The sequence below is a fragment of the Rhinolophus hipposideros genome (assembly GCF_964194185.1).
Source record: "Rhinolophus hipposideros genome assembly, chromosome: X".
NCBI classification, from domain to species: domain Eukaryota; kingdom Metazoa; phylum Chordata; class Mammalia; order Chiroptera; family Rhinolophidae; genus Rhinolophus; species Rhinolophus hipposideros.
Window position 1 is genome coordinate 7,013,836 of NC_138046.1, and position 26,907 is coordinate 7,040,742.

Here is a 26,907-nt window from a genome sequence, read left to right on the forward strand (position 1 = left end):
ACAACATGTAATCAAACCAACTTGCCAAGTCTGCCAGGAAGACCACTGCTGGGTGCTTTATGGCCTCGCTCCTCTGTACCACTGAACTGCTATGACCCTTGTTACGGGACACTCAAAGTTCTTCACAGATTCCCCCAGTGCCTGGCAACAAAGGCCAAAGGCTCGCCCGCCCCCGTTCTGGGGCCTTTGGGGGGAGTTGTGAAAAGCATGACTATCTCCTGGCTAAGGACTAAGGGGTAACACGGTTCCCTTAGATTCTCTTGCTTCCCGGGGCGAATGCATGTAAGCAGGAGCCACTGTCACCTGTCACAGTGGTGGCTTCTTTGGCCTGTAGCATTTGACAACTACTTGTGTTCCTGACTAAGCTGCGTAGATAAGGGGATACCAGCCCCAGGGCTGCAATGTGGGACATCCCAGCAAGTGAGGGTGCAAGGAGCCTGGTGCAACCAGTGATTCCTGAACTCTGGGGAGAGAATAGCTGAGTGGGGGCAAGTGCCCTGGAAACCAGGAGCTCAGCTTGCTTGTTTTACGGGGCAGGAACTTAGGGTCAGGGAGCAGAGGTTGAATGGCCAAGGTCACTTAGGGCAGTTGGTAGCATGGCCGCACAGGTGAGGCCTCTTTGGTCTTTTTCAAACAAATGCTTCTAAAGGCATAAAGTTAAACAGAGAATTACAACATACATTTAATATGTCGTAAGATGGTTACTAAACTGTTTTTGAAAACGCGGGATACAGTAATATATGAGCTTCTTTACTAATAGGTTGAATTCTAGATCTGTGCGCAGGTTGGATAACTACAGTAATTTCAAAGTAGTTATTCTGCCTGCCAGCAGGTCTTGTCATTTACTTAATTTCAGGATATCTACACGAGCTATACGATCTGAAACGATCTGTCATGTCCATTGGTCACAAAGTCACCTGGCTGACGATCTGGGCTCTGCTGCCTACATTAGTAATTGCAGGAAAGGCCAAATTTCGGCTAGAGGTTGGTGAAAATAAAGATGAGAGAAAGTGAAAAAAATAACCTGTTGTAGCTCCAAGCTCCCAAAGACCAGTGCAGGACCCGTGCACTACAGCCTGCGCCTACCAGCGCCCAGGCGGTCTCATGCCAGATTTGGAACCAGGGGAAGACGTCAGTACCCACCTCTCAAGATTGTTGTGAGAGCTCACAGTATTGGCGCGAAAAGGCCAGCAATCACCATCCGGGTATTTTGCCTCTCTCGCTTCGCTGGGGGAAATTCAAATCTCGAAGAAGGGCGGACCCGAAGAGCGGCCGTGCGCCTGCGCACGGGGCGTGGCGCAGGGCTCTGGGAAGCAGGCGGGGCGGGGTGACGTGAGGTGAGGCGGGGCAACACAGAGCTCTCCCGCGCACGCCCACTCGGCTGGAACGCCACCAGCCTGTTCCGCCCGCCCTGCGGCCGGCGGGGCGGGGGACGGTCCAGCGCGCGGCGGCGTGCCGGCGCGGGACCCAGCTGGTTTCGTAGGGGCGCGGGCTGCGGAGGCGGCGGCGGCTCCCGGAGGCGGAGCCGCCAGGCCTGGGAGCCGGCCGCGTCACCGCCCACTCTCGCCCCGCCCCCGGCTCCCTCCGCAGGGGCCTTCGGGCCGCGTCTCCGGCTGACGCCGGGTGTGCGGAGCGGGGGAACGTCTCCTGCGCGACTCCAGGCGCGACTCTATAATGTATCCCAACAGCCACCCTTAGCAACCTATGCCCTGTCCCCATTCCTAGTTAAAGGCATCTCTTCAGGCATGTGTCCCTTCAGCGACCCGGGGAACGGTTTCCTAGGGGGCGGGGCCAAGCTCGTCTGAGGCACTTTCATCCGGGCATCACCCAGATGCCGCAGCCGCCATCTTTGTTTTGTGCTGAAAGTCGCTATTGACGCCCGCGGACGGCCGGGCGAGGGGAAGTGGCAACATGGCGGCTCCCAGGGCGGAGGCGTGGAGGAGCGCTGAGGGGAGCCGCGGGGCTTGGCACGCCTGCGCCTGACCCGAGCCCAGTCTGAGCCCAAGCTGAGCGCCCAGCGGCCCTCGGCCCTCGCCGCGAGGCTGCACAAGGGCTCCTTTAACAGGCGTCGGGCCAGAGGCGAAGCCTACCAGAGGGCGGGAGGGGGAGGCAGTGACGTCACCGGACTCCGCCCCCTCGCCCGACCGTCGCTGCCGCCATGTTTAGTTGTTACTTCTTTACACAAGATGGCGGCTCCCAGGGAGGAGGCATGAGCGCCCTGCCGTTACCGGTTCTCCTGCCGTACAGTTGCCACTTCAGGGCCTAACTCTGGCTCTTTGGAGCGGTCCCTGTGGGAAGGAGTCAAAAGGAGGGAAGCGAGGATCGGACGCTGCCTTGCGTTTGGTTTGCAGTGGAAGAACTGACCCAGGAGGAAGAGAATAGGGGGGTAGGGGTAGCTAGTCTCAAGATGGCGGCTCCCAGGGCGGCAGGCGCAGCCTGAGTAGCAGAGGCGGACCAAGGGGAGAGGTTCGAGACCTCACAAGCTGTACGGCGCAAGCCTCGGAGCAACTCTTGAGAATTCGAGCTCATTCCACTGGCCTCCGGCGCACCTCTATTCCTTACAAGTGTCGAGGCTGTTTCGGGAGCGGCGGCTACACTAAGCGCTGGGCGGGGAAGCGGGACGGTCTCAAGATGGCGGCTCCCACAATTGTGGTCTGAGCGCCGGCGGGGCTGGGACGACCGCGGCGCCTGTGGCTCCTTTCCACCCGCCCCGGAAGCCGGCTAGTGCAGGGGACTTGGGGGGTGTGGGAACCGGGCCGGGGCTCCGCCATTTCCGGCGGGGGAGGGCTACGACTGAGGAAGGGAGGAGAGAGAGGCGGCTCAAGATGGCGGCTCCCAGGGCCTCCCGCTCGAGCTTGTGAGAAGGAGCGCCCAGGCAAGTAGTCAGAGCGGCAGGACTCGGCTGCCTCCAGCCTCTCAGGCCTAGGCACTCGACAGTTTCGGGACGCTCTTAAGGAGACGGGGTAAGCGAGAAGAAGGGGAAGAGCTGAAGGGAAGGAGGATAGTTAAGATGGCGGCCTCCATGGAACCGTGCACCGCTGTGTGAAAAACCGCTTCTGCGTGAGAGCTGCCTTAGACGAAAGGGGGTGTGTGAGAGCTGTTGGAGGGTTCCATTCCCGCTTGGTGACTTTTTCCCACTGCGCCTTTCCCCGGAACTATGGCTTCGGCCGTCTCGCCCGCCAACTCGCCAGCGGTGCTCCTACAGCCCCGCTGGAAGCGAGTGGTGGGCTGGTCGGGTCCAGTACCCCGGCCCCGCCACGGCCACCGCGCCGTGGCCATCAAAGAGCTCATCGTGGTGTTTGGTGGCGGCAACGAGGGAATAGTGGACGAACTGCACGTGTACAACACGGGTAAGTGCAAAGCTGACTGGACCCTCGGAAATTTGCCTTCTTTCCGTCTTTTCCGTCTTCTCTCCCTCTCTCCATCACCTCTTCCTTCTGTCCCTGCATCTCTTCCCGATCCCCCACCTCCCCCTCTTTTCTCCCCCCCGCCCTCCCCCTCCTCCCTTATCTTCCCCTCGCCTCTTGCCCTCTCCGCCTCCTATTCCTCCCTCTCTCTCTCTGCACTGATCTGCTTTCTCCCCCTCACCCCGCCCCGCCACCCTTTGCTCTGCTCCGCTTCTCTGCTTTCCCCTGCTCTTTCCCCCATTCTTACACCCCTTGACTCTCCTGTGTTTGAGGGGTGCTTTCATTATGGGAGAGGAACGTTTAGTCCGGCTGGTGCGGGGGCGTCGCCAACGGTGGTGACTTCAGAGATACACCGTTACCCGGCCGGGCAGGCGGGCGGATGCGTCCCTTTGGCGCAGGCAGATTCTCACCCCCTCCTTCCTTGCCTCCCTCCCTGCCTCTCTCCTTCCACCCCTCCCTCCTCCTGCGCCTGCTCACCTCACCGCTAATGCTCATTCGGGAGAGATGACAACTTCTAGATTACAGATGAGTTCTGTCTCGAAAATCAAGCAGCCTAATCCCAATCTCTGGGGGTTGTGTGTGTGGTGGGTAACCTTTCCTGGGCGGAGCAGGAGCCTTGGGGACCCACAGATCAGGCGGCATTAGTGCCCCCCCTCTCGGCATTCACTTCTGCAGTGCTGCTCTTCAAATGACCGGTTTTCTTTACCTGGGGCCCTCCGATGTAGGAGATGAATTCCAGTGATCCCGCAGATGGCCCCTTACCTGACCCTCCTCTTACTGAGAGGTTGAGGAGGTTACCTGCCCACGTTCAGTCTCGCCCAAACCCAAGGCCTCCGTCCTTGGTTGGGAGGAGCGGCTTTGGATGGCAGACAGCGCCGTGCTGCGTCTCTGTCTCCGGGTATCGCCGTCCTATGGCTGGCTTTCGGCCCCTGCCTGCTGTCCTTGCTAGGTCTCTAGGGCTTGTCCACAGCATCCTGTGGCCCTCTCCCCAGGGTGGCCACTTGTCCTGGTTTGCACACCTATTGCCTCGTTCTGAGCGGCCTGTTGAATGCCGCTGGCCCACAGCACCTCTCCTTGCTTGTAAGGAGGAGCTAGGCGTTGTCGCTGGGAACAGTGGGCCTGTGTTCCTTCTGTTCTGGGTGAGAGCCTGGAGGGACTAAGGCATGGGAAGGGAAAAGCGTGCGCGGCCCCCCTCCCCCGTCAGTGGTCTAGTGGTCTTAGGAAGCTCCCCATCAGAGCAGCGGAGAGGCGCGTTCTGCTCAGCCATGGCGGGGGGGGGGGGGGGGGGGGCGGGGGGGGGCATCTGCTAGCCCTTTGCCTCTTGCCATCACATCTAGCAAACTCCTTTTGCTCCGGGTCTGTCCTCTCTCAGGGTACTGGTGGTACCAGGTCCTTGAGTCAGGCACTTACAGCTTTGAGGTTGCTCTGGGCTAGGGAGCTGGCAGCCGTAGGGAGAAGTTGGTTGGAGTGGCAATGGTTGGAGCTGGGCTCTTAGTTGGATGCTCTCACTCCCTGGCAGAGTGCAGTTTTCTCTGAACCTTGTTGGTTGTTGCCCCGACCAAGCTGACTTTCAAAGACTGGTGGGTTGTGGTGACCCTTTGCATTCCGGGGCTCAGCACCTGTTGCTTCCAGCGAGGCCGGGCTGGATGGTGGCGCTCCGTGCCAGCTCAGACAGCTGCGGTGGCAGCAATTAGCCCAGTAAGGTAAGGCTGAGGGGCAGGGCTGTTTTTAGAGAGGCCGTTGCCCTGAGCAGAACCTCCTCAACATGTTGGACCGACTTTATTCTCCCAAGGCCTGCAGCAGGTTCCTTGGCTGGGAAATACCATTTTAGAAAGTAGGGCAGGGGCCTAATTAGCATCAGCTCCAAAGTCCACTTCTTCCTAGGGCCTTGGTATATTTGTTAGTTTATTACAATGAACTGGTGGCTTTGGCATTGATTCATTACCAGGCTGCAAGTAATTGTAGTAGTAGGACCTAGCCTGTCCTCCAAAGGGCTGCCGCCCTGATTCCTCCCGGGAGCACTTTGGAAACTGCCCTAATCGACTCCTTATGTGACTTCCCAGGAGAGTGACTAACGACCCCAGTCCTGTTCTCACTCAGGGTTTCCGCTCCTGCCAATAACAGAGCGGGGATCTCTGGCTGTTCCTGTAGCTTTGAGGTGCTGCTGTTCTCAGGAGAGAGAGAGAGAGACAGAGATGGGGCTTGGTGTTGCCCCTCCCCCACCAGTGGTGGCACAGGTGCCCTCCTGCTTACCTTTGTTTTCTTTTGTTTTGTTTTGTTTTGTTTTGTTTTAAATGAGGGCAGGCCACATTATCTGTATGCCTCTTTTCTCGCACTTTCCTTTTGCTGGATGAGTGCTCAGAGACCCGCTGATCTGGAAGCATCCCCTGTTGCTAAGATAAAAGACTCCAGGGGGCGCACTCAGGGGACATGCGTGCACATCACAGGCCTGCTTAGCTTAGCGACCTGGGGCTGATGACCTGGGGCTGACGTTGGGCTGAGGGGTGGCAGGTGTGGGAGAGAGTACGTGTCCTTCCTCTTCGTGGGCAGTCGCCAGAGCAGCTGTGAAACACTTGACTGGCCTTTGGGAGGTCTTTGGGTAGCTTCTGTCCTTGACCTCGGGCAATTTCATTTCAACCTAGCAAAGCGGATTACCCAGAGGGCCTGGTGCTGACTGGGGTAGTGTGTGACCTGCTGGATGGCGGGCATGGTCGGTTGCCCAAGGCTGGCTGGCTTCAATGGTTCTTTTTTTTTTTTTTTTTTTTTTTGCCTCAATGGTTCTTGAAGTAAGGTCTGCCGACTGTGAAAGCTGGAAGGAGCCTTGGAAAATATCGAGTGGAACTTCCTTGTTTTTGCACATGAGGAAATTGGGGTCCGAGAGGGGAAATGACAGGTCTAGGGTCACCCTGCCAGTTGGTGGTGGAGTCTGGCAGGAGTACAGACCTTTATGGAGACTGTTAGGCTGGCTCTTCGTTCAGTTAACAGGCACAGGCCACCACCTAGAAACACCTCCCCGTGCCTCTGTCCCTGTAGCCAATTGGTCACTAAGTTGAGGTTGTCTCAGATCTCTTCCCCCTCCATTTGGGGCCCTCCTCTCTTCTCATTTGGCTCTTGTACTCACTTCCTGATTGGTCCCGCTACTTTCATTTGTCGGGAAATCCTGTTCACCCTTCAAGGCCCGGCTCCAATCGTCACCTCTTCTGAGAAGCCCCCCCCTCCACCCCCCATAATGGCCCCTGCTCACTGCAGAGGTCTTCTGGCCTGCTCTTTGCATCACAGAAGGAGGGCACGGTAGCCTCCCCAGTGCACTGGGGGGGTCTGAGAATGAGAGCGGTCTCCTCTGCCTCCAGCGCCCGGCACCACGGCTGTCACACAGGAAGTGCCCCAGCGTGACAGGGAACAAAAAGGCAGCTGGTGCGGCTTGACTGTCTACCCACTGCGTGGGGATGTGCCTCTAGGTGGTGATGCCTAGAGGTTGATGGGATGGCAGCAAGGCCAGACAGTTGGCACAGTGTGGGAAGGGGTTGGGGAGCTCATTGAACATAGAAGCTGGGGTTTTGGTCTTGATGAGGGGAGAGAAAGTGGGGTCATGTTTCTGGTCATCCCACGAAGGGTCCCGTGGGCAAGCAGCCTCCTCCTTTTCTCAACCCCTTCCCCCGCGAGAGTGCTGACAAGCCAGAGCAGCGTATCAAGAATGAGGGGCCCAGAGATTGGCTTATGTGACACCCCCACACACACACTAGATGAGCTAGAGATAATATGATTAAGGGGCGACTGCAAATCGCTGTCATAGTTAAGAGGCAGTTGCTTGTGCCACCTCAGGGGCAGAACTGGGACTGTGGGCGAAAGGAAGAGAGGCGGTTTGCAACTTCATACTAGAAACTGCCTGACAGGCTGCTCTTGATAGGGGTGCAGAGGGCCCCTGCCCTGCCTGGAGTGTTCTAGAACGAGATCAGGACCTGTGGCGGCTAGGTTAGTGATCAGAGTGTGATGGCAAAGCTGTGGACTGATCCCATTTGCTGGGTAGCTTTGTCTCAGCCCTGACCCATGGCCCCCCAGCTGTCTATGTACGGCAGCCACAGGGATGCTCAGGTGAGCCAGGCCACCTGATGGCTCCCTGTTCTTTGGGCCCTGAGGCGGGCTCCTAGCGGTCACTTCAAGTCGGTCACAAGATTCTTGTCCGTGTGTCTGTTTTGCTCTGTGACCTCAAGTAAGTCACTTCCCCTCCCAGGCTCCGTTCCTTTATCAGTCGAGGGATGTTGGCCGAGGTGATCTCAGAGGTTTTCTGTGGGCTTTTATCTCGCTAACTTACTTGAGTCCCTTCCAGGGACCATTCGCGCAGGGCAGTTTGCCTCAGCACGGGGAGCTGCTGCTTCTCGTAGTGTGTGTTTGCTCTGGGCGTGAGTGGGACAGCGAGCCGGGACCTGGGGTCTGGGCGCGTGTGCGGGCCAGGCAGTACAGCATTGCACCTCCACGAGGAAAATGGCAGAGCAGGGGAGAGGAGGATTGGTGCTGGGCATCCTGAAGTCCCTGTGACTCTGCTAAACCACAGAGGGGACCGACAGCCTCTTCCAAACCAGCCTGTAGAGCTGGGTAGTGGGCAGTGGTAGGAAAAGCTGGAACTGTCTCCGGGGGTGCACTTGTGCTTTTAAATGAGGGCAGGTCTTTGGGGCAAGGTGCATGTTGGGCCTTGGGGGTGACAGCATAGAACTTAGGTACCCAGCACACGGGGGCGCTGTGTCAATGACCAAGTGCATGCCTAGGCAGAGAGGCCAAGAAGCAGCAGCTGGGGACTCCCAAGGCCCTCCCCAAGGGGCTAGCGTAATCCCCAGTCAGACCCCAGGGGGAGCCCCGTTTATACCCACACCCCAATCCCCTTGCGTGCTCATGTTGGACCAAAACTGATTTACGTCTGGCCCCCAGTTGGAGGTTTTGGGGGAGAGAGTGGCGTATCCTTTTGGGAACAGCTCCTCAAATAACGTGTGATGAAAGGGACTCCTCCACGGAGGAGGAGGTTTGCCCCGTGACTTTTCCAGGAAGCCCTGGCACCTCCAGTGTGAGGGCAGTTGAAAGCCAGGCCACCAGGCTCACGGCCTGGCTTCTGCTTCACCCTCTTCCTTGGTGGCCTCCCTACCCCACCCCCAGCTAGAGGTGATGGGCTTTGGGGAAGCTTCTGTGGCCAGCAGAGACTGAGGCTGCTACAAAAGCTCTCGCTACTGCTGCCACCTCTGGCTTTTGAGAATGTTCTGGAGGGGTGTGGGCGTGATATGGGGGAGGGGCGATGTGGACCATCACCTAGGAGACGCCAGCACAGATTGTTCTTGTGTGTCCTGCTCTCCCTCCTCAACCAGCAGGTCACGCTGACTTGAGTGCCCAGCGCCTGCAGGAAGGGAGAGCAGCCGCCAGTACTCGTGGTTCTTACGGCCCCTTCTAGATAAAACTGTGGGCCCCTGGAGAGGAGGGGCATGGGGCCACCGAGCGGGTGTTTTGGGTGTTACAAGTTTCTTTCCGATGACCCACCAAGCAGTAGGGGAAGGAAGTCGGCGGCCACTTTCCCAGAAACTGATGAGCTATCTTGGTCAGTGACTTCCGCCCTACTGGGGCAACCTTGAGGAGAAGCAGGGTGATCGCTGGCTGTTTGGAGGTGGCTTCTCAGGTCCAGGTGTTTGGAAGATGGCTGGGATAGAGGGTTGGCATTCGGATGCTGAAAGGAGAAAGTCCCACATCCTTGGAAAGAGGTGCTATCTCGGCCCCTCCTTTCTCGGGCCATGTTTGGAAGGCTGGTGGATTGGGGGAGGAAGAGGGGTGGGGACTCTTGTTCCAGGAGCTCCCCAGTTGTTCTGACTTCTGTTTCCTTTTGTTCCCCAGCCACCAACCAGTGGTTCATCCCAGCCGTGAGAGGCGACATCCCCCCAGGGTGTGCAGCCTATGGCTTTGTGTGCGATGGGACCCGCCTGCTGGTGTTCGGTGGGATGGTCGAGTATGGGAAATACAGCAATGACCTCTACGAGCTCCAGGTAGCAGCCCCTGCTGTGCTCCTTACAGCTGTGGCCAGGGTGCGGGGTGGCGAGGCAGGAGTGCGGAGGGGACGGGGGCTGCTCAAGTGGTTGCCCGGGACCTCCTCTGTCCTCACACACCTACCTCAGCCCGGTCACTTCCCCCCACAGCACGAATGGCCCAGGCCCCAAAGGCCAGCTTCGCGCTCCCCGATTTGATCAGCGACTCTTGATTTTGCAGGCAAGCCGGTGGGAGTGGAAGAGACTCAAAGCAAAGACGCCCAAAAACGGGCCCCCTCCATGTCCTCGGCTCGGGCACAGCTTCTCCCTTGTGGGCAATAAATGCTACCTGTTTGGGGGTCTGGCCAATGATAGCGAGGACCCCAAGAACAACATTCCGAGGTGAGGCTTTGTGCTCTTCCTGCGGATTCCCACGTGCCAGCCCGCCCATCCCACCATGCCAAGTCCCCTCATGAAAGGAGAAGGTGCCACTAGATGGCCTAGAGGAGCGTTCGGGCTCTGAGGCCTCTAACCGTGAGGAGGCCTGGGGGAGGAGGGCAGCAAGGACGTGGGAACCTCCTTGCCTTGGACTGGTCTCTGCTCAGACCCAGTTGAGCGATGGTGCTTTCCTTCACGGCCTCTGCCGCCTGCCTGCAGGGTTAGCAGTTGGTATTTTCACTCTCCAAGGCCAGTGGCCAAGGGCCTTTCTAAAGTCGGAGTTGTCCCAAGCCAGGATGCCCAGCTATAATGCCCGGCTTCGTGGGCAAGGCAGCCCAGCATGCCCCGTCCTGCTGCTCCTCGTGGACTGACGCTCCTCCTCCAGAACTTTTGGCAGCCCGTCCTTGGGGGCGAGGGTAGAAAAAGAACTTGTTCATGGGCCCTTAGCTCTGTCTGTCTCCCAAGGAATCTGCTGTTCACCCACAGAAGGCGGTGCGGCAGCTGGCACGTGGACTCAAGGCTGGCCATAACTGACCTTTCTTCTCCAGGTACCTGAATGACTTATACATCCTGGAATTGCGGCCCGGCTCCGGAGTGGTAGCCTGGGACATTCCCATCACCTACGGCGTCCTGCCCCCACCCCGGGAGTCGCATACTGCCGTGGTGTACACGGAGAAAGACAACAAGAAGTCCAAGCTGGTCATCTACGGAGGGATGAGTGGCTGCCGGCTCGGGGACCTGTGGACCCTGGATATCGGTAAGATGTGGCTGTGGCTTCTCCAAGTCTCCTCGCAGCAGCTAGTCTGCTGGGTGGCCAGCACGGGGTGGCAGTGCAGGGTTCGCAGGGGGAGTGTCCTGCTTGGCTCCTTGCTGTGGCAGGGTGGGGGGCCAAACCCTGTTTGGGGCTGTCCTCTTTCCCCGGAGCTTGTGGCACTGCTCTTGAGAAAGAAGAAGGTTCAGTTGGTCTGCCAGCTTATAGGAGATCAATGGGAGAGGTCAAGGCCCTTCTAGAATGGAATTGTGTGGATTGGGTAGCATGGGTCCCTCTCGATTCATCAGTGGTCAGACTGGACCAGGAGTCTTGCACCCTGGTCTGTTGTCGTCACATGGGATGTCGAGAGCCCATGAGATGTCTGGGGGCTACTTGGGCTGGTAACCAGGTGGGGTATCGGGAGTGGCAGAAAGAAGTGTGGGGTTCTGACCCAAAGAAGGCTGAGGGGAGAAGGTGGCTGACAACACATCTCTGGAGGTTTGTTTAGTCCTGTAGGTTAGTGTGGACACTCCAAAGGAACAGTTTCTTGTGAGCAAAACTCCCAGGAGGATGGAGCTTCCCCACACGCAGTCTATAGACAACGGAGGTGGTGTGAGGGTGAAGGCATGTTGGGGAGAGTAGGAAGGGGCGCGTCTTAACGCTCCCTGACCCTACCCCAGCCCTGACAGCAGTGCTGGCGATAGCAGGCGCCCAGTTAATATTTGAAGAGACGCTAATTGCCACGATGGTGAACATAGTTTGGGAAATGCTGATCCAAGGGCCTCCTATGGACTAGAGGGAGGACAGGTGTGGAATTCTTGGCCTGGGTCAGCACCCACCTTCCAGAGCCTTCCCGAGGCCAGGGCACTTCCTCTGGGTCAGAGGGCACGTGTCTGACATAATGTGGGTTACCCTCCTTCCTCCCTCGCTCTTCACAGAGACTCTGACGTGGAATAAGCCCAGTCTCAGCGGGGTAGCACCTCTGCCTCGCAGCCTCCACTCGGCCACGACCATAGGCAACAAGTGAGTAGCCGGCCATGCCTTGCTTTTCTCTTGCTAGCCCTCCTCTGCCCGCCCCCCAGATGGCTCTCAGCGTGGTCCCAGCAATCCGGAGGAGGCCTCTTTCTGGCTGGGCTGGCTGTCAGGGGCCCCATCTTTACATTGTGGCCCTGGGGGACCCAGAGAAGACAGACTCGGGGTAGAGGGGCACAGACTGTTCTAGATCCTGCATATAAGCAGCTGGGTGTGTGTCAACACCGAGGTCCCAAAGCGAATATAAGGATGCTGGCGACTGACATGAGCTCAACAGCCGTTCCAGAGAGTGGAGGTGACACAGTTCTTGGGAGGGCTGAGCCACCGAGCAGGAGAGGGCCACGCAGAGAGCTTCTGACATCCTGGGGGACTCTCCTGGGACAGCTAGAGGACCAAGTGCATAGAGCTTTGTGAATGGAAGAGGAGGCCTCTAGCTCGGCACCTCCTCTACAGTCGTCTCCTACTCTTCCCTCCCGCATTCCAGAATGTACGTGTTTGGTGGCTGGGTGCCTCTCGTCATGGATGACGTCAAAGTGGCCACACACGAGAAGGAATGGAAGTGTACCAACACACTGGCTTGTCTCAACCTGGGTATGGCCTCCTCGGGCTTGGAGTGGCCTGCGGAGGGCTGCGGGAGGCAGGCCCTCCTCGGCCCTGAGAGCTGTGTGGGGTGTGCAGGGAGCGAAGCTTCTCAGGCCTGTGCCTCTAGAATTCGAGAAGAAGCCAGTGGTCAGAGCGCTCGGACGGAACCTCCTCCTTTTCATTTGTCGAATAGGCTCTTCCTACACATGGTGTGACATGTGGAAACACAAAAGCCGAAGGGTGCAGAGCCTCCCCCTGCCTGCCATTGTGCCCAGAGGCGGCCACGTTGCTGGGTTGTCCACCCTGCAGGGGCTTTTCTGTATATACAAGCATTTCTTGTAGGTTCCTTTAGAAACAAACAAAGTGGCAGCCTGCTCTGCGCAGCGCCACACTCAGCCTTTTTCCGTTTACTCTGTCTTGGAGTCCATCCCATCCCCACACGCCACACAGCCTCATTCTTTTGAATCGCTATCCTGCTGTCGAAACTTGCACAGACGCTGCTCCGTGAGTATCCTGGCGCCGTTCTCACCCACGTGCAAGTGTATCTGAAAGGTAGAAACCTTGAGGTAGAATTGCTGCCAGCCTGCCCTGCGCAGAGGCTGTACCCACATACACACCCCTGGCAGTGCGGGCGCAGCGACAGTCAAACCTTTGCTCTTCACCAAGCCCGACGGGTGACTGACTCTCCCCACGGGCCAGCCCCATGCCCCTGGCTGCAGCGGGCACTGCAAGGCAACTGCCAGGCGCGCTGTGGATTAAGCTGGCGTTTCTCTTACTGTGAATGCAGTACGTCATTTTTCTTAGATTCTTCTGTCGCCTTTTCTGTAGCTTGTGTTCCTGTTTGCCCGTCTCTCTCTGTAGGCTCTTGTGTTGTTTGGTATGCAGGAAGGGAAACCTTTGGCTGTGTGTTTCAAATAGTTTTCCCAGTTTGTAGGCCATGGATTATCATTGTTATGGTCTTTTGGCCACAGAGTTTTGGGGGTTTGGAGTTTTTCTTCTAATTGAGTCATCTTTGATGACTTCCTGTTTTAATTCCCCATCCCTGACAGCAAAAGGCCAAAGGGCCGCTTTGGGGGTGGTAGGCTCCTTTTCCTCCCTGCTGACCTCTGCCTCCTGCTCTCCCCAGATACCATGGCCTGGGAGACCATCCTGATGGACACACTGGAGGACAACATCCCCCGGGCCCGAGCCGGCCACTGTGCTGTGGCAATCAATACCCGCCTGTACATTTGGAGTGGGCGTGATGGCTACCGAAAGGCCTGGAACAACCAGGTGTGCTGTAAGGACCTCTGGTACCTGGAAACAGGTAAGGCCAACTGGAGGAGGCAGCCTTAGGGCCCACCACAGTGCCGCTGAGCCTGCGGGTGTAAGTGTTCTGCCACGTTCACCCCTGAAGCTGAAACCTCCCCCTTCTCACCGGTTTTGGTCTCTTAACAGAAAAGCCACCGCCCCCGGCCAGAGTACAACTGGTACGAGCCAACACCAATTCCCTGGAGGTGAGCTGGGGGGCAGTGGCAACTGCCGACAGTTACCTTCTGCAGCTCCAGAAATACGACATTCCTGCCACGGCTGCTACTGCCACCTCCCCCACACCCAATCCAGTCCCATCTGTGCCTACCAACCCTCCCAAGAGCCCTGCCCCGGCAGCAGCCGCACCTGCTGTGCAGCCGCTGACCCAAGTAGGCATCACGCTCCTGCCCCAGGCCGCTGCCGCGCCTCCGACCACCACCACCATCCAGGTGCTGCCACCAGTGCCCGGCAGCTCGATTTCAGTGCCCGCCGCCGCCCGGACTCAAGGTGAGCGTGTGGGTGGGGCTGGCCCACCGGGAGAGTGCACTCCTGAATGAGGACTGCTAACCAGACAGCACACACGGCAGCCATTAGTGCGGGCTTGTTACTGCGGGCCGGGCTGTGGGGAGAAAGCTCAGTCCCACCTGTGGGGACAGGCGCTGAGGGTGTCTGCAACGGCCAGACATAAGGCCCCAGCAGGTCGCCGAAGCAGTTCACGTCTAAATGCTGAAAGACCCGACAGAGGCTGGAGCCCTGCTCATGGCCACCCCCTGTGCTTGCCAGGTGTCCCTGCTGTTCTCAAAGTGACCGGTCCTCAGGCTACAACAGGAACCCCGTTGGTCACCATGCGACCTGCCAGCCAGGCAGGGAAAGCCCCCGTCACCATGACCTCCCTTCCTGCAGGCGTGCGGATGGTCGTGCCGACTCAAAGTGCCCAGGGCACGGTGAGGAGCCATTGCGTGACCAGACTGGGTGGGGTGGGACTTCCTGGTGATTGGTGGCACCTTGACTGGATTTGAATCCCACCTGCCTGCAGCACCATTCACCCTTGTCGCCTGTAAAGCACTGATGAAGTGACCGTTCATTACCAAGTTAATAAGAATCAACAAGTTGTTGTTTCAAAAGGACCTCCCTGCCCTTCGATCCACAGGGCGTGCTAACGTGAACTTTCTTGTCCTAAAGCCCGAGGGGAGACTCTAAGCAGCTGGTGGTTAATCCAGACTCAGAGGGAGCTGTCTTTCACTCTGGTCTTTAGGCAAGATCCAGAGATGCTGACAACCTTCTGCCTTGGGGTCCCTGTGCCTGCCCAGTAGTAGGAGTCCAGGTTTGAGGCCGGGAGAGCTGTGGTACTGCTGCGAGGAGCGTGGAGCCCTGGGTGGGAAGAAGGCTCCCTGGTGAAGTCGGGAGCTGGGAGCTAGGCGGCCCAGGTCCCTGCGCTCCCTGCGGCTCACACACCCCATGCCCACCGCAGGTGATTGGCAGCAACCCGCAGATGAGTGGCATGGCTGCGTTGGCGGCTGCAGCCGCCGCCACCCAGAAGATCCCTCCTTCCTCGGCGCCCACAGTGCTGAGTGTCCCAGCAGGCACCACCATTGTGAAAACCGTGGCCGTGACACCTGGCACTACCACCCTTCCAGCCACTGTGAAGGTGGCCTCCTCACCAGTCATGGTGAGCGTCCCAGGGACCTGGGCGTGAGCCCGGGGCTTCCAGGCAGAGTGCGGTCAGACAGCGGTCACTTTTCCAGGGCTTCAGACCAGCCCGCAGAGGCTCTTAGCCCATCATCGGTGCTTGCTCTGGACGAAGCTGTCACGGGTGTGATAGCTTTGGACGAGACCTATATCGTTCAGTCTCCTCCCTTGCTTCGCTAAGGGAAAGGTGAACCAAACCGAGTTCTGTAGTGTAGGAGGGGGAAGGGTGGAGGTGGGAGACGAAGCAGATTTGCAGGCCCTCTAGGACATGCCACATAGACTGGCTCTCTCAGCCCTGCCTGGCACTCATCTCTTCCCCCCGCCCCAGGTGAGCAACCCAGCCACTCGCATGCTGAAGACTGCAGCCGCCCAGGTGGGGACGTCCGTCTCCTCTGCTGCCAACACATCCACTCGCCCCATCATCACAGTGCACAAGTCGGGGACTGTGACTGTGGCCCAGCAAGCCCAGGTTGTGACCACAGTCGTGGGTGGGGTCACCAAGACCATCACCCTGGTGAAGAGTCCCATTTCTGTCCCAGGAGGCAGTGCTCTGGTGAGTGACAGCTGCCAGGCTGTGGCACTGCCCTGGGCCCATGCCAGGAGAGCTGTGATCATTCCCAGCTCCATCCTTTGCTTTTTAGATTTCCAACCTGGGCAAAGTGATGTCAGTGGTGCAAACCAAACCAGTTCAGACTTCGGCAGTCACAGGCCAGGCATCTACAGGCCCGGTGACCCAGATCATCCAGGTGAGCTTGTGGGTCCCAGACTCGGCGACACAGCACGTGGGACTTGGTGTCCCTGCCGAGAGATGGCCCGTTGAGCATGTGTCGCACAGAAAGTTCTACTGCTCGGCCCTGTCGCCCGCAGTGTGCAGAAGAGGCCCGGAGCTGCTTGGGCTGCGGTGGAGAGTAGCTCCGTCCTGGCTGCCGATCCACCTCGCCCTCCTCCGCCTGTTTTCCCTCGCAGACCAAAGGGCCCCTGCCAGCCGGGACCATCCTGAAGCTGGTGACCTCAGCAGATGGCAAGCCCACCACCATCATCACTACCACACAGGCCAGCGGGGCTGGGACTAAGCCCACCATCCTGGGCATCAGCAGCGTGTCCCCCAGCACCACCAAGCCTGGCACCACCACCATCATCAAGACCATCCCCATGTCAGCCATCATCACGCAGGCGGGCGCCACAGGTAGAGGTTTCCCCCAGCACGTGGGTGATGAACCGGGGAGGGGTGCTAACCCCAGACAGGCATGCAGGCTGAGCTGTGCTGTGCTCTTGCCTTCTGTTTGGTTTTTCCCCTCTTCTCCACCCTCCCCTTGCCTTTTGTATAAGGTTTGTAGGGAGGTGGCAGGGTGTGGCTTGAATTGGCACCTGTTCCTTTAATGCGAGTGGCAGAAGGAAGTGGGACATGGGAACTAGCACGGGGGGCTCTCAGGCCCGGCCTGAAGCCACGCTGTCCCCTCTCCTGTCCAGGTGTGACCAGCACTCCTGGCATCAAGTCTCCTATCACCATTATCACCACCAAGGTTATGACTTCGGGAACTGGAGCACCTGCAAAAATCATCACTGCTGTTCCCAAAATTGCCACTGGCCACGGACAGCAAGGAGTGACCCAGGTGAGGCGTGCCTGGCCCTCTCTTCACCCCTGTGTCCAGCCCAGGACCCCAGCAGGCCACATGTGCCCTATGTGTCCTCCTGGGAGGGGGCAGCACCGGGTCTGGCCACCCTGTGAGTGACGTTGGGGGCGCTTTCCTCTGTCGTTCCAGGTGGTGCTGAAGGGGGCCCCTGGACAGCCAGGCACCATCCTCCGCACTGTGCCCATGGGGGGCGTCCGCCTAGTCACCCCCGTCACTGTCTCTGCTGTCAAACCAGCCGTCACCACATTGGTTGTGAAGGGCACCACAGGTGTGTGGCCTCTCCCCACATTCTTTCTGGGTCTCCTTCCCATCGGAGGGCTGGGGAAAGGGGCAGGTACTCTCTCTGGAGCCTTCTGTTCCTGTTGGGGGCACTGTAGCCTTCCCAGTGCTCCCCAGCGCCGTCCAGTGAGAAAAGCTGCTGGAGAGGAGGCAGCAGCAGCAGGCCTCATCCTCATCCTGCCTCTCCCTGCCTTTAGGTGTCACAACCCTGGGCACCGTGACAGGTACCGTTTCCACCAGCCTTGCCGGAGCTGGGGGCCACAGTACCAGTGCTTCCCTGGCCACACCCATCACCACCTTAGGCACCATTGCCACCCTCTCGAGCCAGGTGATCAACCCCACTGCCATCACTGTGTCGGCCGCACAGACCACGCTGACAGCGGCCAGTGGTCTCACCACCCCCACCATCACCATGCAGGTAGTGTGGCTGAGAGTTCGTGAGGGTTGTGCGTGCATGCCGGGGACTGCGTGAAAGCACGTGAGCTCCAGCCTGAGGGGTACGGTCTCCCATTGCTCTGCTACTTTGTGTAGCAGGTCCTCTCTCTCCCTCGTGTGTGGCATCATGGGACATGGGCTGTGTTGCAGAATCATAATTCTGAATCACTAATAATCTCTTGTTGCGACAACACAAGTCATTTCCAGTTTTTGACCGCTAGGTTCTTTTCTCATTATGTTGTAGATGCTGCAGCCATTTATCTTCATGTGCATGTAGCATTTTCCTTTTCATACATCTTCAGCTGAATTCCTGCAATTGGTGAAGCATGTGTTGCTGGCCTTTGGGTGGCGCAGGGTCAACAGGGTTTCTTCCCTAACCAGGGCTGGCCCTGGACCTTGAGGTGAAGCACTACCTCTTGGTTCCTGAGCAAGCCAGTGCCTGGGGGTCAGAGCAAGGAGGAGCCAAGTCTGTCATCCCAGTTGGTATGCATGACAGTGTAGGACGTTGGAAGGGACAGACAAATGGAAAGTTGCGCTGCTAACTCTTACCGTCTGGTGTCTTCCCAGCCTGTCTCCCAGCCTACCCAGGTGACTCTGATCACGGCGCCCAGTGGGGTGGAGGCCCAGCCTGTGCACGACCTCCCTGTGTCCATCCTGGCCTCACCTACTACGGAACAGCCCACGGCCACTGTCACCATTGCTGACTCTGGTCAGGGTGACGTGCAGCCCGGCACTGTGACGCTGGTCTGCTCCAACCCGCCTTGTGAGACTCACGAGACAGGCACCACCAACACGGCCACCACCACCGTCGTGGCTAACCTTGGGGGCCACCCGCAGCCGACCCAAGTGCAGTTCGTCTGTGACAGACAGGACGCAGCCGCTTCTCTCGTCACCTCGACAGTGGGGCAGCAGAACGGCAGTGTGGTTCGCGTGTGCTCCAACCCACCGTGCGAGACCCACGAGACAGGCACCACCAATACCGCCACCACTGCCACGTCTAACATGGCTGGCCAGCACGGCTGCTCCAACCCGCCCTGTGAGACCCACGAGACGGGCACCACCAACACCGCCTCCACTGCCATGTCGAGCATTGGTGCGGGCCAGCAGCGAGACGCCCGGCACAGCTGTGCGACCACCACCAGCCCTGCTGTGGTCCGGGTCGGGGTGGCAGCAGGGGCCCTGGAGGGAGCCCAGAATTCTGTCAAAGCCTCATGCCAAACTCGCCAGACCAGTGCAACCAGCACCACCATGACTGTGATGGCCACTGGGGCCCCGTGCTCAGCCAGCCCGCTGCTTGGGCCGAGCCTGGCGTTGGAGGCCGGGGGCCATGGCACCACTTTTGTGCAGTTGGCCCCGGCGAGTGGCCAAGTGAGGCCCAGCGGCCCCAGTGGCAAGGACAGCCCAGTAGCTGGCCTGGTGTCCATGGGGCACCAGCTGGAGGCGCATCACAGCCACACCATCAGCACCCCCAGCACTGCCTGCTCCAGCATGGGTGCTGGCGAGCCTGGCGAAATGCGGGGGCTCCCCACACATGCGTACGAGAGCTCAGCCAGCGCCCCTGTGACTGTGACAGCCCTGGAGGCGCTGCTGGGCTCCTCGGCCACCGTGACCCAGGTCTGCTCCAACCCGCCGTGCGAGACCCACGAGACAGGCACCACCAACACGGCCACTACCTCGAACGCGGGCAGCGCCCAGCGGGTCTGCTCCAACCCGCCCTGCGAGACCCATGAGACGGGCACCACCCATACACCCACCACCGCCACCTCCGGTGGGGGTGCGGGCCAGCCCGAGCATGGGCAGCAGCCCCCTGCCGGCCGCCCCTGCGAGACACACCAGACCACTTCCACTGGCACCACCATGTCGGTCAGCATGGGCACCCTGCTGCCCGACAGCGCCCCCTCCCATAGGACCCTGGAGTCCAGCTTGGAGGGGGCAGCACCGTCCACCATCGCTCCCCAGGCGGGTGCTTCATTGCTGACTCCTTTCCCAACACAGAGGGTGTGCTCCAACCCCCCCTGTGAGACCCACGAGACCGGCACCACGCACACGGCCACTACTGTCACCTCCAACATGAGTTCCAACCAGGGTGAGTGAAGGCTGGCATTCCTGGTGTCCCGGAGCCCAGGGCGCAAAGGGTGAGGGAAGCGGGAACTGAAGGATCTACTTAGAGCCCAACAGATTCTGTGGGGCTCAGTTCATGGGGGGGGTCCTGCTGGCAACTGTCCTCTAGGGGAGAGTCCCTGCGGCTCCTGTCAGCCAGCCTCCCCGCCAGACTCGTGCTAGCCAAGTGCCTGTCGCCTCACTGCCTGCCCCCCACAGATCCCCCACCGGCTGCCAGCGACCAGGGAGAGGTGGAGAGCACGGAGGGCGACAGTGTGAACATCACCAGCTCCAGTGCCATCACGACCACCGTGTCCTCTACCCTGACGCGGGCCGTGACTACCGTGACACAGTCCACACCGGCCCCGGGCCCCTCTGTGCCCGTAAGAGCCCTGGGAGGGAGGGTCCCCTGGTGCCTCCCCGCTGCCCGGTGCGCCTTCAGCCTGTGCTGTTCCGGAGTCGGACGCCAGGTGTCGCTCTCATACCAGGCACAGGGCTGCTCCTGGTTCCTTTCCCAGACCGCGAAAGGGGGTGGCCTGTGGATATGACAGGGCAGGAGGCGGGAGCCACCCATTTCCGTGGCTTGTGGTTTCACTGTAGCCTGTAGGTGTGACAAGGCGGGAATGTGAGGGCGCCTTTCTGACTAGACTGGGAGGCCTCTCTGAGGACGGGTTCAATTTGGCCAGCGGGACTCGAAGGTCTCTCGTCTTGCTGCACTTCTGCTGCTCAGTGATCCGCCACCCCTCCCCATTTAATGGGGTTGCACTGGCCTGTGGAGAATGGGGATCCACGTCCGCAGGGAGAGATGAAGGCTGTCTGGTTCGGGCCTCCCTCTCCTCCCCTCTGACAGGGGCTTCTCTCCCTTTCTAGAAGATCTCATCAGTGACTGAGACTACCCCAGGGGCTCTGACCACCGAAGTCCCCATCCCGGCCACGATAACAGTGACCATAGCCAACACAGAAACTTCTGACATGCCCTTCTCTGCTGTTGACATCCTGCAGCCCCCAGAGGAACTCCAGGCCTCGCCAGGGCCACGCCAGCAGCTGCCGCCACGGCAACTTCTGCAGTCCGCCTCCACACCCCTGATGGGGGAGTCCGCCGATGTCCTGTCAGCTTCCCAGGCCCCTGAGCTACAGACCGCCGTGGATCTGAGCAGTACAGGGGACCCATCGTCAGGCCAGGAGCCTGCCAACTCGGCTGTGGTGGCCACTGTGGTGGTCCAGCCACCCCCACCCACACAGTCTGAAGTAGACCAGTTGTCACTTCCCCAAGAGCTGATGGCCGAGGCCCAGGCAGGCACCACCACCCTCATGGTAACAGGGCTCACCCCTGAGGAGCTGGCGGTGACTGCTGCCGCCGAAGCAGCTGCCCAGGCCGCAGCCACAGAGGAAGCCCAGGCCCTGGCCATCCAGGCAGTGCTCCAGGCTGCACAGCAAGCCGTCATGGGTAGGTGCTGGGGGAGGGCAGCTCGCCATGCCATCTGCCATCAAGGCCAGAGGAACAGCCTGAAGTTGAAGGGAAGATGGGTCCCTCAGGAGGAGTGAGGAGGACTCGGGGTTCTGGAGCCCCCCTGCTGACGGACATCATGAGAAGAAGAGGCCCATTCCCGCCAGGGTGGCCGAAGTCCCATGTGACAGGGAGGACAGGCACTGCTGACGGGCTGGGCTGGGCACCCAGGAAGGAGGCGGGGCCCCTTGATCAGCGGAAGGCAGGGAAGAGATGGGTCAGGAAACAATGTCCATGGTAGAGGCTTTCAGGGCCTACGCCCCTTGGGACTCTGCCATTAGTGCTGGGGGGGGAGTGGGTGACATTGGGAGGCGAGGGACAGGCTCCCCCTGGCTGGCATCTGTCTTGAGTAGTGTTTTTCCCCACTCTGGAGCAGGCACTGGGGAGCCCATGGACACATCCGAGGCGGCGGCTGCTGTGACACAGGCGGAGCTGAGCCACCTTTCAGCCGAGGGTCAGGAGGGCCAGGCCACTGCCATCCCGATCGTGCTGACGCAGCAGGAGCTGGCCGCCTTGGTGCAGCAGCAGCAGCAGCTCCAGGAGGCGCAGGCCCAGCAGCAGCAGCAGCACCTCCCCACCGAGGCCCTGGCTCCTGCCGATAGCCTCAACGACCCGGCCATTGAGGGCAACTGCCTCAGCGAGCTGGCCGGGGCCGTCCCCAGCACCGTGGCCCTGCTGCCCTCCACAGCCACTGAGAGTAAGCGGGGCCTGGCCAGCCACGGGCATATTTCCCGCAGTACTACCCCCAGGGAACTCAGTTGATTGGGGACAGGTTTTGGGGGGATTCTGGGCCCCTCCGTGCACAGGTGGGGAGTATGGACTGGTCTGAGGGAGGGGCTCCCAATCAGCAGCCGAGTCTCCGGGCTGTTTCCCACTGATGCCTTCTTTCCTCCCAGGCCTGGCTCCTTCCAACACGTTTGTGGCCCCCCAGCCAGTCGTGGGAGCCAGTCCCGCAAAGCTGCAGGCCGCTGCTACCCTGACTGAGGTGGCCAATGGCATCGAGTCCCTGGGCGTGGTGAGTTTGGTGTGATGGGGCTTCGGGGGTTGCTGCCCTGGCCCCAAGGGCTAAGGGCCTGATCGCTTCTCCTCTTGCTGTTTTTCCAGAAGCCGGACCTACCGCCCCCGCCCAGCAAAGCCCCTGTGAAGAAAGAGAACCAGTGGTTTGATGTGGGAGTGATTAAGGGCACTAATGTAATGGTGACACACTATTTCCTGCCACCAGATGACGCTGTCCCGTCTGACGTAAGTGTCCCCAGGAGCTGATGCCCTCGGGCGGGTGGATCCTGGCCATGAGGCAGGTACCAGGGCTCGAGGAGACTTCTGAAACTCCCCAGGGGTGTCCTCCATTTTGGGGATCGCCCAGGGACAGGCAGGTGCAGAGCCTAAGCCACACACTCCCACTTCCTGTGCCCCTCGAAGCGGCGGAGCAGCCCAGTCTCAGTCCTCTCACCACGTCCCCCCTTGTCATGGAGGGGATGCCATCGCTGCCCTGTTTCCCCCTTTCGCTCCCCAGATGGACCTGCGCGGTCCCCGGGTTGGAATAAGGGCTCTGCCAGCCCAGAGCTGCCTTCCTGACAGTGGGGTTCACGTGACTTTCTTCTCTCCCTCTTCCGGTTCTTCTGGCCTGTCTCCCCAGGACGACTCGGGCACTGTCCCAGACTATACCCAGCTGAAGAAGCAGGAACTGCAGCCCGGCACAGCCTATAAGTTTCGTGTTGCCGGGATCAATGCCTGTGGCAGGGGGCCCTTCAGCGAGATCTCAGCTTTTAAGACGTGTCTGCCTGGTTTCCCAGGGGCCCCCTGTGCCATTAAAATCAGCAAAGTGAGTCTTACCACGGAGCGGCCCTCAGTTGCTGGCTGGTCCCCTGCCTGCCTGGAGCAGAGCAGGTCTCTGCTGAGTTCATACATACAGAACTCCCTTCTGTGCTGGACCGGGTGGGGGGGACTCAGGAGAGGCCCCAAGATTTGGGGTGAAGCCTCTGGTCCTGGCACTGTTCCCAAGTGCTGGGGTGACAAGGGCAAGTTCCGTTTTGTCCCCCGGCCTCGTTCTGCCCGTCTGTGAACATGGCAGCTGATGGTCAGTGAGCGTTCGCTGCATGTCATGTCCAACGTGTTCTTTTATCTAATCCTTAGCACAGCCTGAGGAGGTCTGGAACCTGTTGTTAGCTCCATTTTCCTGATGAGGAAACTGAGGCACCAAGAGGCTGAGTGATAAGTCTTTAGGTGTCGGAGTGGGTAGAGGAAGGCTCTGTTGTGAGTCCTCGTTTCTTTTATTTTGTCGTTGCATGAGTCTGCCTTCCAGCTGGGGGCGGATGAGGCCATCTCTCTGGAGCTCCTTGAATTCCGCTGTGAAATAGGTCTGTTGTGTTAGGAGGAGCAGTGAGGTGTGAGCACTGAGTGTGCAAGTTGGGAAGCACTCCGCCACAGGCAGTGTGTGATGCAGGTGCAGAGGTGACAGTAGCTCAGCTTGACCTCTGCCGCCTTGCTTCTAGAGTCCCGACGGCGCTCACCTCACCTGGGAGCCCCCCTCTGTGACCTCGGGCAAGATCATCGAGTACTCGGTCTACCTGGCCATCCAGAGCTCCCAGGCCGGCGGCGGTGAGCCCAAGAGCTCGACCCCGGCCCAGCTGGCCTTCATGCGGGTGTACTGCGGGCCCAGCCCCTCCTGCCTCGTGCAGTCCTCCAGCCTCTCCAACGCCCACATTGACTACACCACCAAGCCCGCCATCATCTTCCGCATCGCTGCCCGCAACGAGAAGGGCTACGGCCCGGCCACCCAAGTGAGGTGGTTGCAAGGTGGGTGTCATTCCTTGGGCTCGCTCCTTGGGCAGCCTCTGGGGAGTGGAAGCCCCTCGCAGACATCGGGCGGGCGGGGTGACCCCGCTCCAAGCTGGACTTTGGAGCTTTACACTCTGGGGAGGGGTGGGGCATGATGGCCTAGGGTGCTAGGCAGATATCTTGCGGACATCAGCTCCCTCCCCTCACCTGGGGTGCAGGGAAAGCGTCCCAGGGCTGTCGAGGTGGGGAGTGGAGACCCCAGGCTGCCCCGTCAAGTTTGGAGGCAGCTCCCACGAGGCTGAGCAGGGAGAACAGTGAGGGCCTTGAACCTGAGTCCAGGGCCAGCCTGCGGGGCAGCGCACAGGTGGCCAGAATCACGGGAAGGACCATCATTCTCAGCTGGTCACGCTGCAGGGCTGGGGGGCTGGGGTCCGGGGTGCAGACGTGTTCTCTCAGCTTGGGAGCTGCTGTGCGACAAAAGTGGTGTGCGCTTTGCTGCACCGCTCATTGCTCCTTCTTTCGTTTCAGAAACCAGTAAAGACAACTCTGGCACCAAGCCAGCCAGCAAGCGGCCCATGTCCTCTCCGGAAATGTAAGCAGGAATCTCCTTTCAGGAACCTTCTGAGACTAGGGTGGGCGGCTCCTGGGAGCAAGGAGCTGTGGGAATCCTAGGGCTCCGCTTCTTGAATGATTGGGTGGGACGGGGCTTAACTGGGTATGAAGCCGCGCTGGACACCAGCCAGAAACTTACAACGAGTCCCGCAGAGCTGTCAGGAGCCCCCCTAAACTTTCTCTTTTCCTTCCATGTTCCCAGAAAATCCGCTCCAAAGAAATCTAAGGCAGATGGTCAGTGAGAGGCAGCTGCTTGGCACCTGGATTCCTCTCCAGACCCCCCTCTGCTTCAGGAACCCCACCCGGCGCTCACACTTCACCCTCCCAAGCTACTGGCCACCGTTCATTCTCTCCTTTTCTCTGTTTTTAAAATAATCTCAAGAAAGCACATTTTGCCATTGTTGTTGGGAGGAAGCGGGGGCAGGTCTGGAAGAGCAGTGAGCAAGTGGGAGCAGCGCGCCTTCGTCCCCTGCGCCTTCTCCTGGGGGCCGAGTGAGCCCCCAGAGGCCCTGAGAGAGAGAGAAACAGAAACTTAGAGCAAAGATGCCACTCCAAGGGGCAGCCAGGGGCCAGGCAGGGCACATGGAAGCCGGAGAAAGGGCACCGTCCTCACCCTACCCCTGCCTCTGCTCTGAGACGCGCGAGAGGCTTCGCAGGGCACCCTGGGCTGAGTTCTGTTTTATTTTGTTCCCTTTGCATTTTCTGCTACCGTTAACAGCTTGCCCTCAGCTTATCCAGTCCGTCTCTGCCTGCGATCCCACAGGAAGCTTACACATTTTCTCAGAGGCCTTCGTATCCACCCCCTCCTCTTCTCCCCTTCCCTCTTTCCCATTTAAAATGAGAAGCAAGAAAAAAGACATGGGGGCGGGGTGAGCAGGAGCCCTGTGGTGGCCTGAGCAGTGTTCTGTGAAAACCTCCTGACTCCCAATGGGGTGTAGAGTAGCCCCCACCGAGCCTGGCTTCGGCCCCCCCGTGGGTTGGGGCTAGGGGCCAGCCACATCACCAACTGCTGCATTTGTTGTATTTTTTTAAGTTGAAGTTAACATTTTTATTGTAATTTTAGCCTTAGCGTGTGGGGTTTTGTCCCTTTTTTGTTGTTGTTAGCCGTGTACAGAATGTGTATCTCTTTATTTTTTTCTTCTTTTTTTTTTTTTAACTTTCTCTCCTTGGCTAAGCCTTGGCAGGGATCTTTCTGGAGGAAACGCTGGGGGCAGCAAGGGGAGGACAGGCGTGAAACTTCCGTTGCAGGCCTGGTGTTTGCTGCCCAGCCCAATTTTCCTCTTGCTGGCCCCTGCCCTCTGCCCCTTTGCCTGTCCCCACGCCTTGGACAACGGAGGGGTGAGCTGTCAAACTTCACTCCCTACGGGCGATTGCTCCACACCACAGGATTGAGCTGGAGAGTCTGCAGGAGCCAAAAATCAGGTTTCTGAGGAGGAGAGCTAGCTCAGGAGGTCAAGGCCAAAGCCAAGGCGAACTGTCATTCTGGTCCTGGGTTCACAGCGCTCTCCACCCCCCACCCAGGCTCCCACCTTGGCAGAGCTGGCTTAGAATATCTGACACCCTCAACTGCTGCTTCCCGCAGCCACCCCCCTACAGGCAAAGCTGTAAGGAAAAGGGTGGGATGGGGGTGTGAAGGGGAACTCAGGCCTCAGAGATCATCTGGGAGGGCAAGCCCAGGAGGTGGGCTGGGGAAGAAGCAAGTCTTTCAGTTTGCAGCTTTGTCCCCAGGCTGTGCAGTCCTAGGGCCAGGTTTGGGGCGCTTGGGATCCTGCTTGGAGTAGCTAATAGGCCAGCTTTCTGTTCCACACCTGAGATTTAGGCAAGGAGCAAGGTTTGCAGGCAGGTCACAAAAGATTTGAGAGGAGCAGTCCATCTCTTCCGAGCCCTCCTCTGCCCTGGAGACACAGCGTGGCGAGGGGGGTCCCCCAGCCTCTGCAGACCCTCCCCCCCCCCACCAGCTGGCGCCCTCTGGGGCCTCTGGTTTGATGTATTATAGTATATTTCGCTGTGGAAAATGTCACGTTTAGTCACCTTGGAGCCCACTCGCCTGGTCCCATCGTTTCCCCATCCCTTGTCCCGAGCGCCCTTTGATTTCTCTCATTTCTGAGAACAGTACACCCATTCATCTATTGTAGAGTAACCCCGTGACTCAATATTACCATAGTGCGATGTCGTTTTGTGCTATTTTGAAACAATTAAAAGACTTTTTTTGAAGTAACCACCTGCCGTCTCTCACTGTCTGGGATCCCCAGTCTTACTGAACCCCCAGGAGCCTCCTGCTCACAGGACCTGCTGTGAGTGGGATTCTGCTTCCCGGTTGCCTCGCAAGTTTCAAGGTTCCACTACAGCTATGACCCTGGATAGAACCAGATTGTCG

General features: G+C 59.2%; 1 protein-coding gene across 9 annotated transcripts; it reads left to right on the forward strand.

The window, feature by feature from the left end:
- The first annotated feature begins 1,935 nt into the window (after positions 1 to 1,935).
- On the forward strand, positions 1,936 to 26,748 carry HCFC1 (host cell factor C1). 9 transcript variants are annotated; one of them, XM_081043363.1, is made up of 26 exons: positions 1,936 to 3,350; positions 9,276 to 9,424; positions 9,645 to 9,805; positions 10,390 to 10,598; positions 11,531 to 11,615; positions 12,109 to 12,215; positions 13,333 to 13,512; positions 13,644 to 14,003; positions 14,280 to 14,440; positions 14,968 to 15,165; positions 15,514 to 15,738; positions 15,827 to 15,931; positions 16,152 to 16,371; positions 16,656 to 16,798; positions 16,949 to 17,087; positions 17,296 to 17,516; positions 18,101 to 19,619; positions 19,853 to 20,016; positions 20,507 to 21,080; positions 21,514 to 21,837; positions 22,037 to 22,155; positions 22,245 to 22,382; positions 22,777 to 22,962; positions 23,633 to 23,936; positions 24,447 to 24,510; positions 24,733 to 26,748. In XM_081043363.1, the coding sequence occupies exons 1-26, from the start codon at positions 3,158 to 3,160 to the stop codon at positions 24,770 to 24,772; spliced, it is 6,288 nt and encodes a 2,095-aa protein (XP_080899489.1). In that variant the 5' UTR covers positions 1,936 to 3,157; the 3' UTR covers positions 24,773 to 26,748. The 9 variants fall into 9 exon arrangements, with proteins under 9 accessions (XP_080899489.1, XP_080899490.1, XP_080899491.1 ...); XM_081043364.1 differs by having other exon boundaries at positions 21,517 to 21,837; XM_081043365.1 differs by having other exon boundaries at positions 20,636 to 21,080.
- Positions 26,749 to 26,907: the final 159 nt, after the last annotated feature.

Excerpts from the sequence above, each read along its gene's own strand:
- HCFC1 (XM_081043361.1), top strand. The coding sequence starts at position 3,158 with ATGGCTTCGGCCGTCTCGCCCGCCAACTCGCCAGCGGTGCTCCTACAG. Across the intron at positions 9,806-10,389 it reads CCCAAGAACAACATTCCGAG|GTACCTGAATGACTTATACA; the intron begins GTGAGGCTTTGT and ends TTTCTTCTCCAG. Across the intron at positions 22,156-22,244 it reads GCATCGAGTCCCTGGGCGTG|AAGCCGGACCTACCGCCCCC; the intron begins GTGAGTTTGGTG and ends CTGTTTTTCCAG.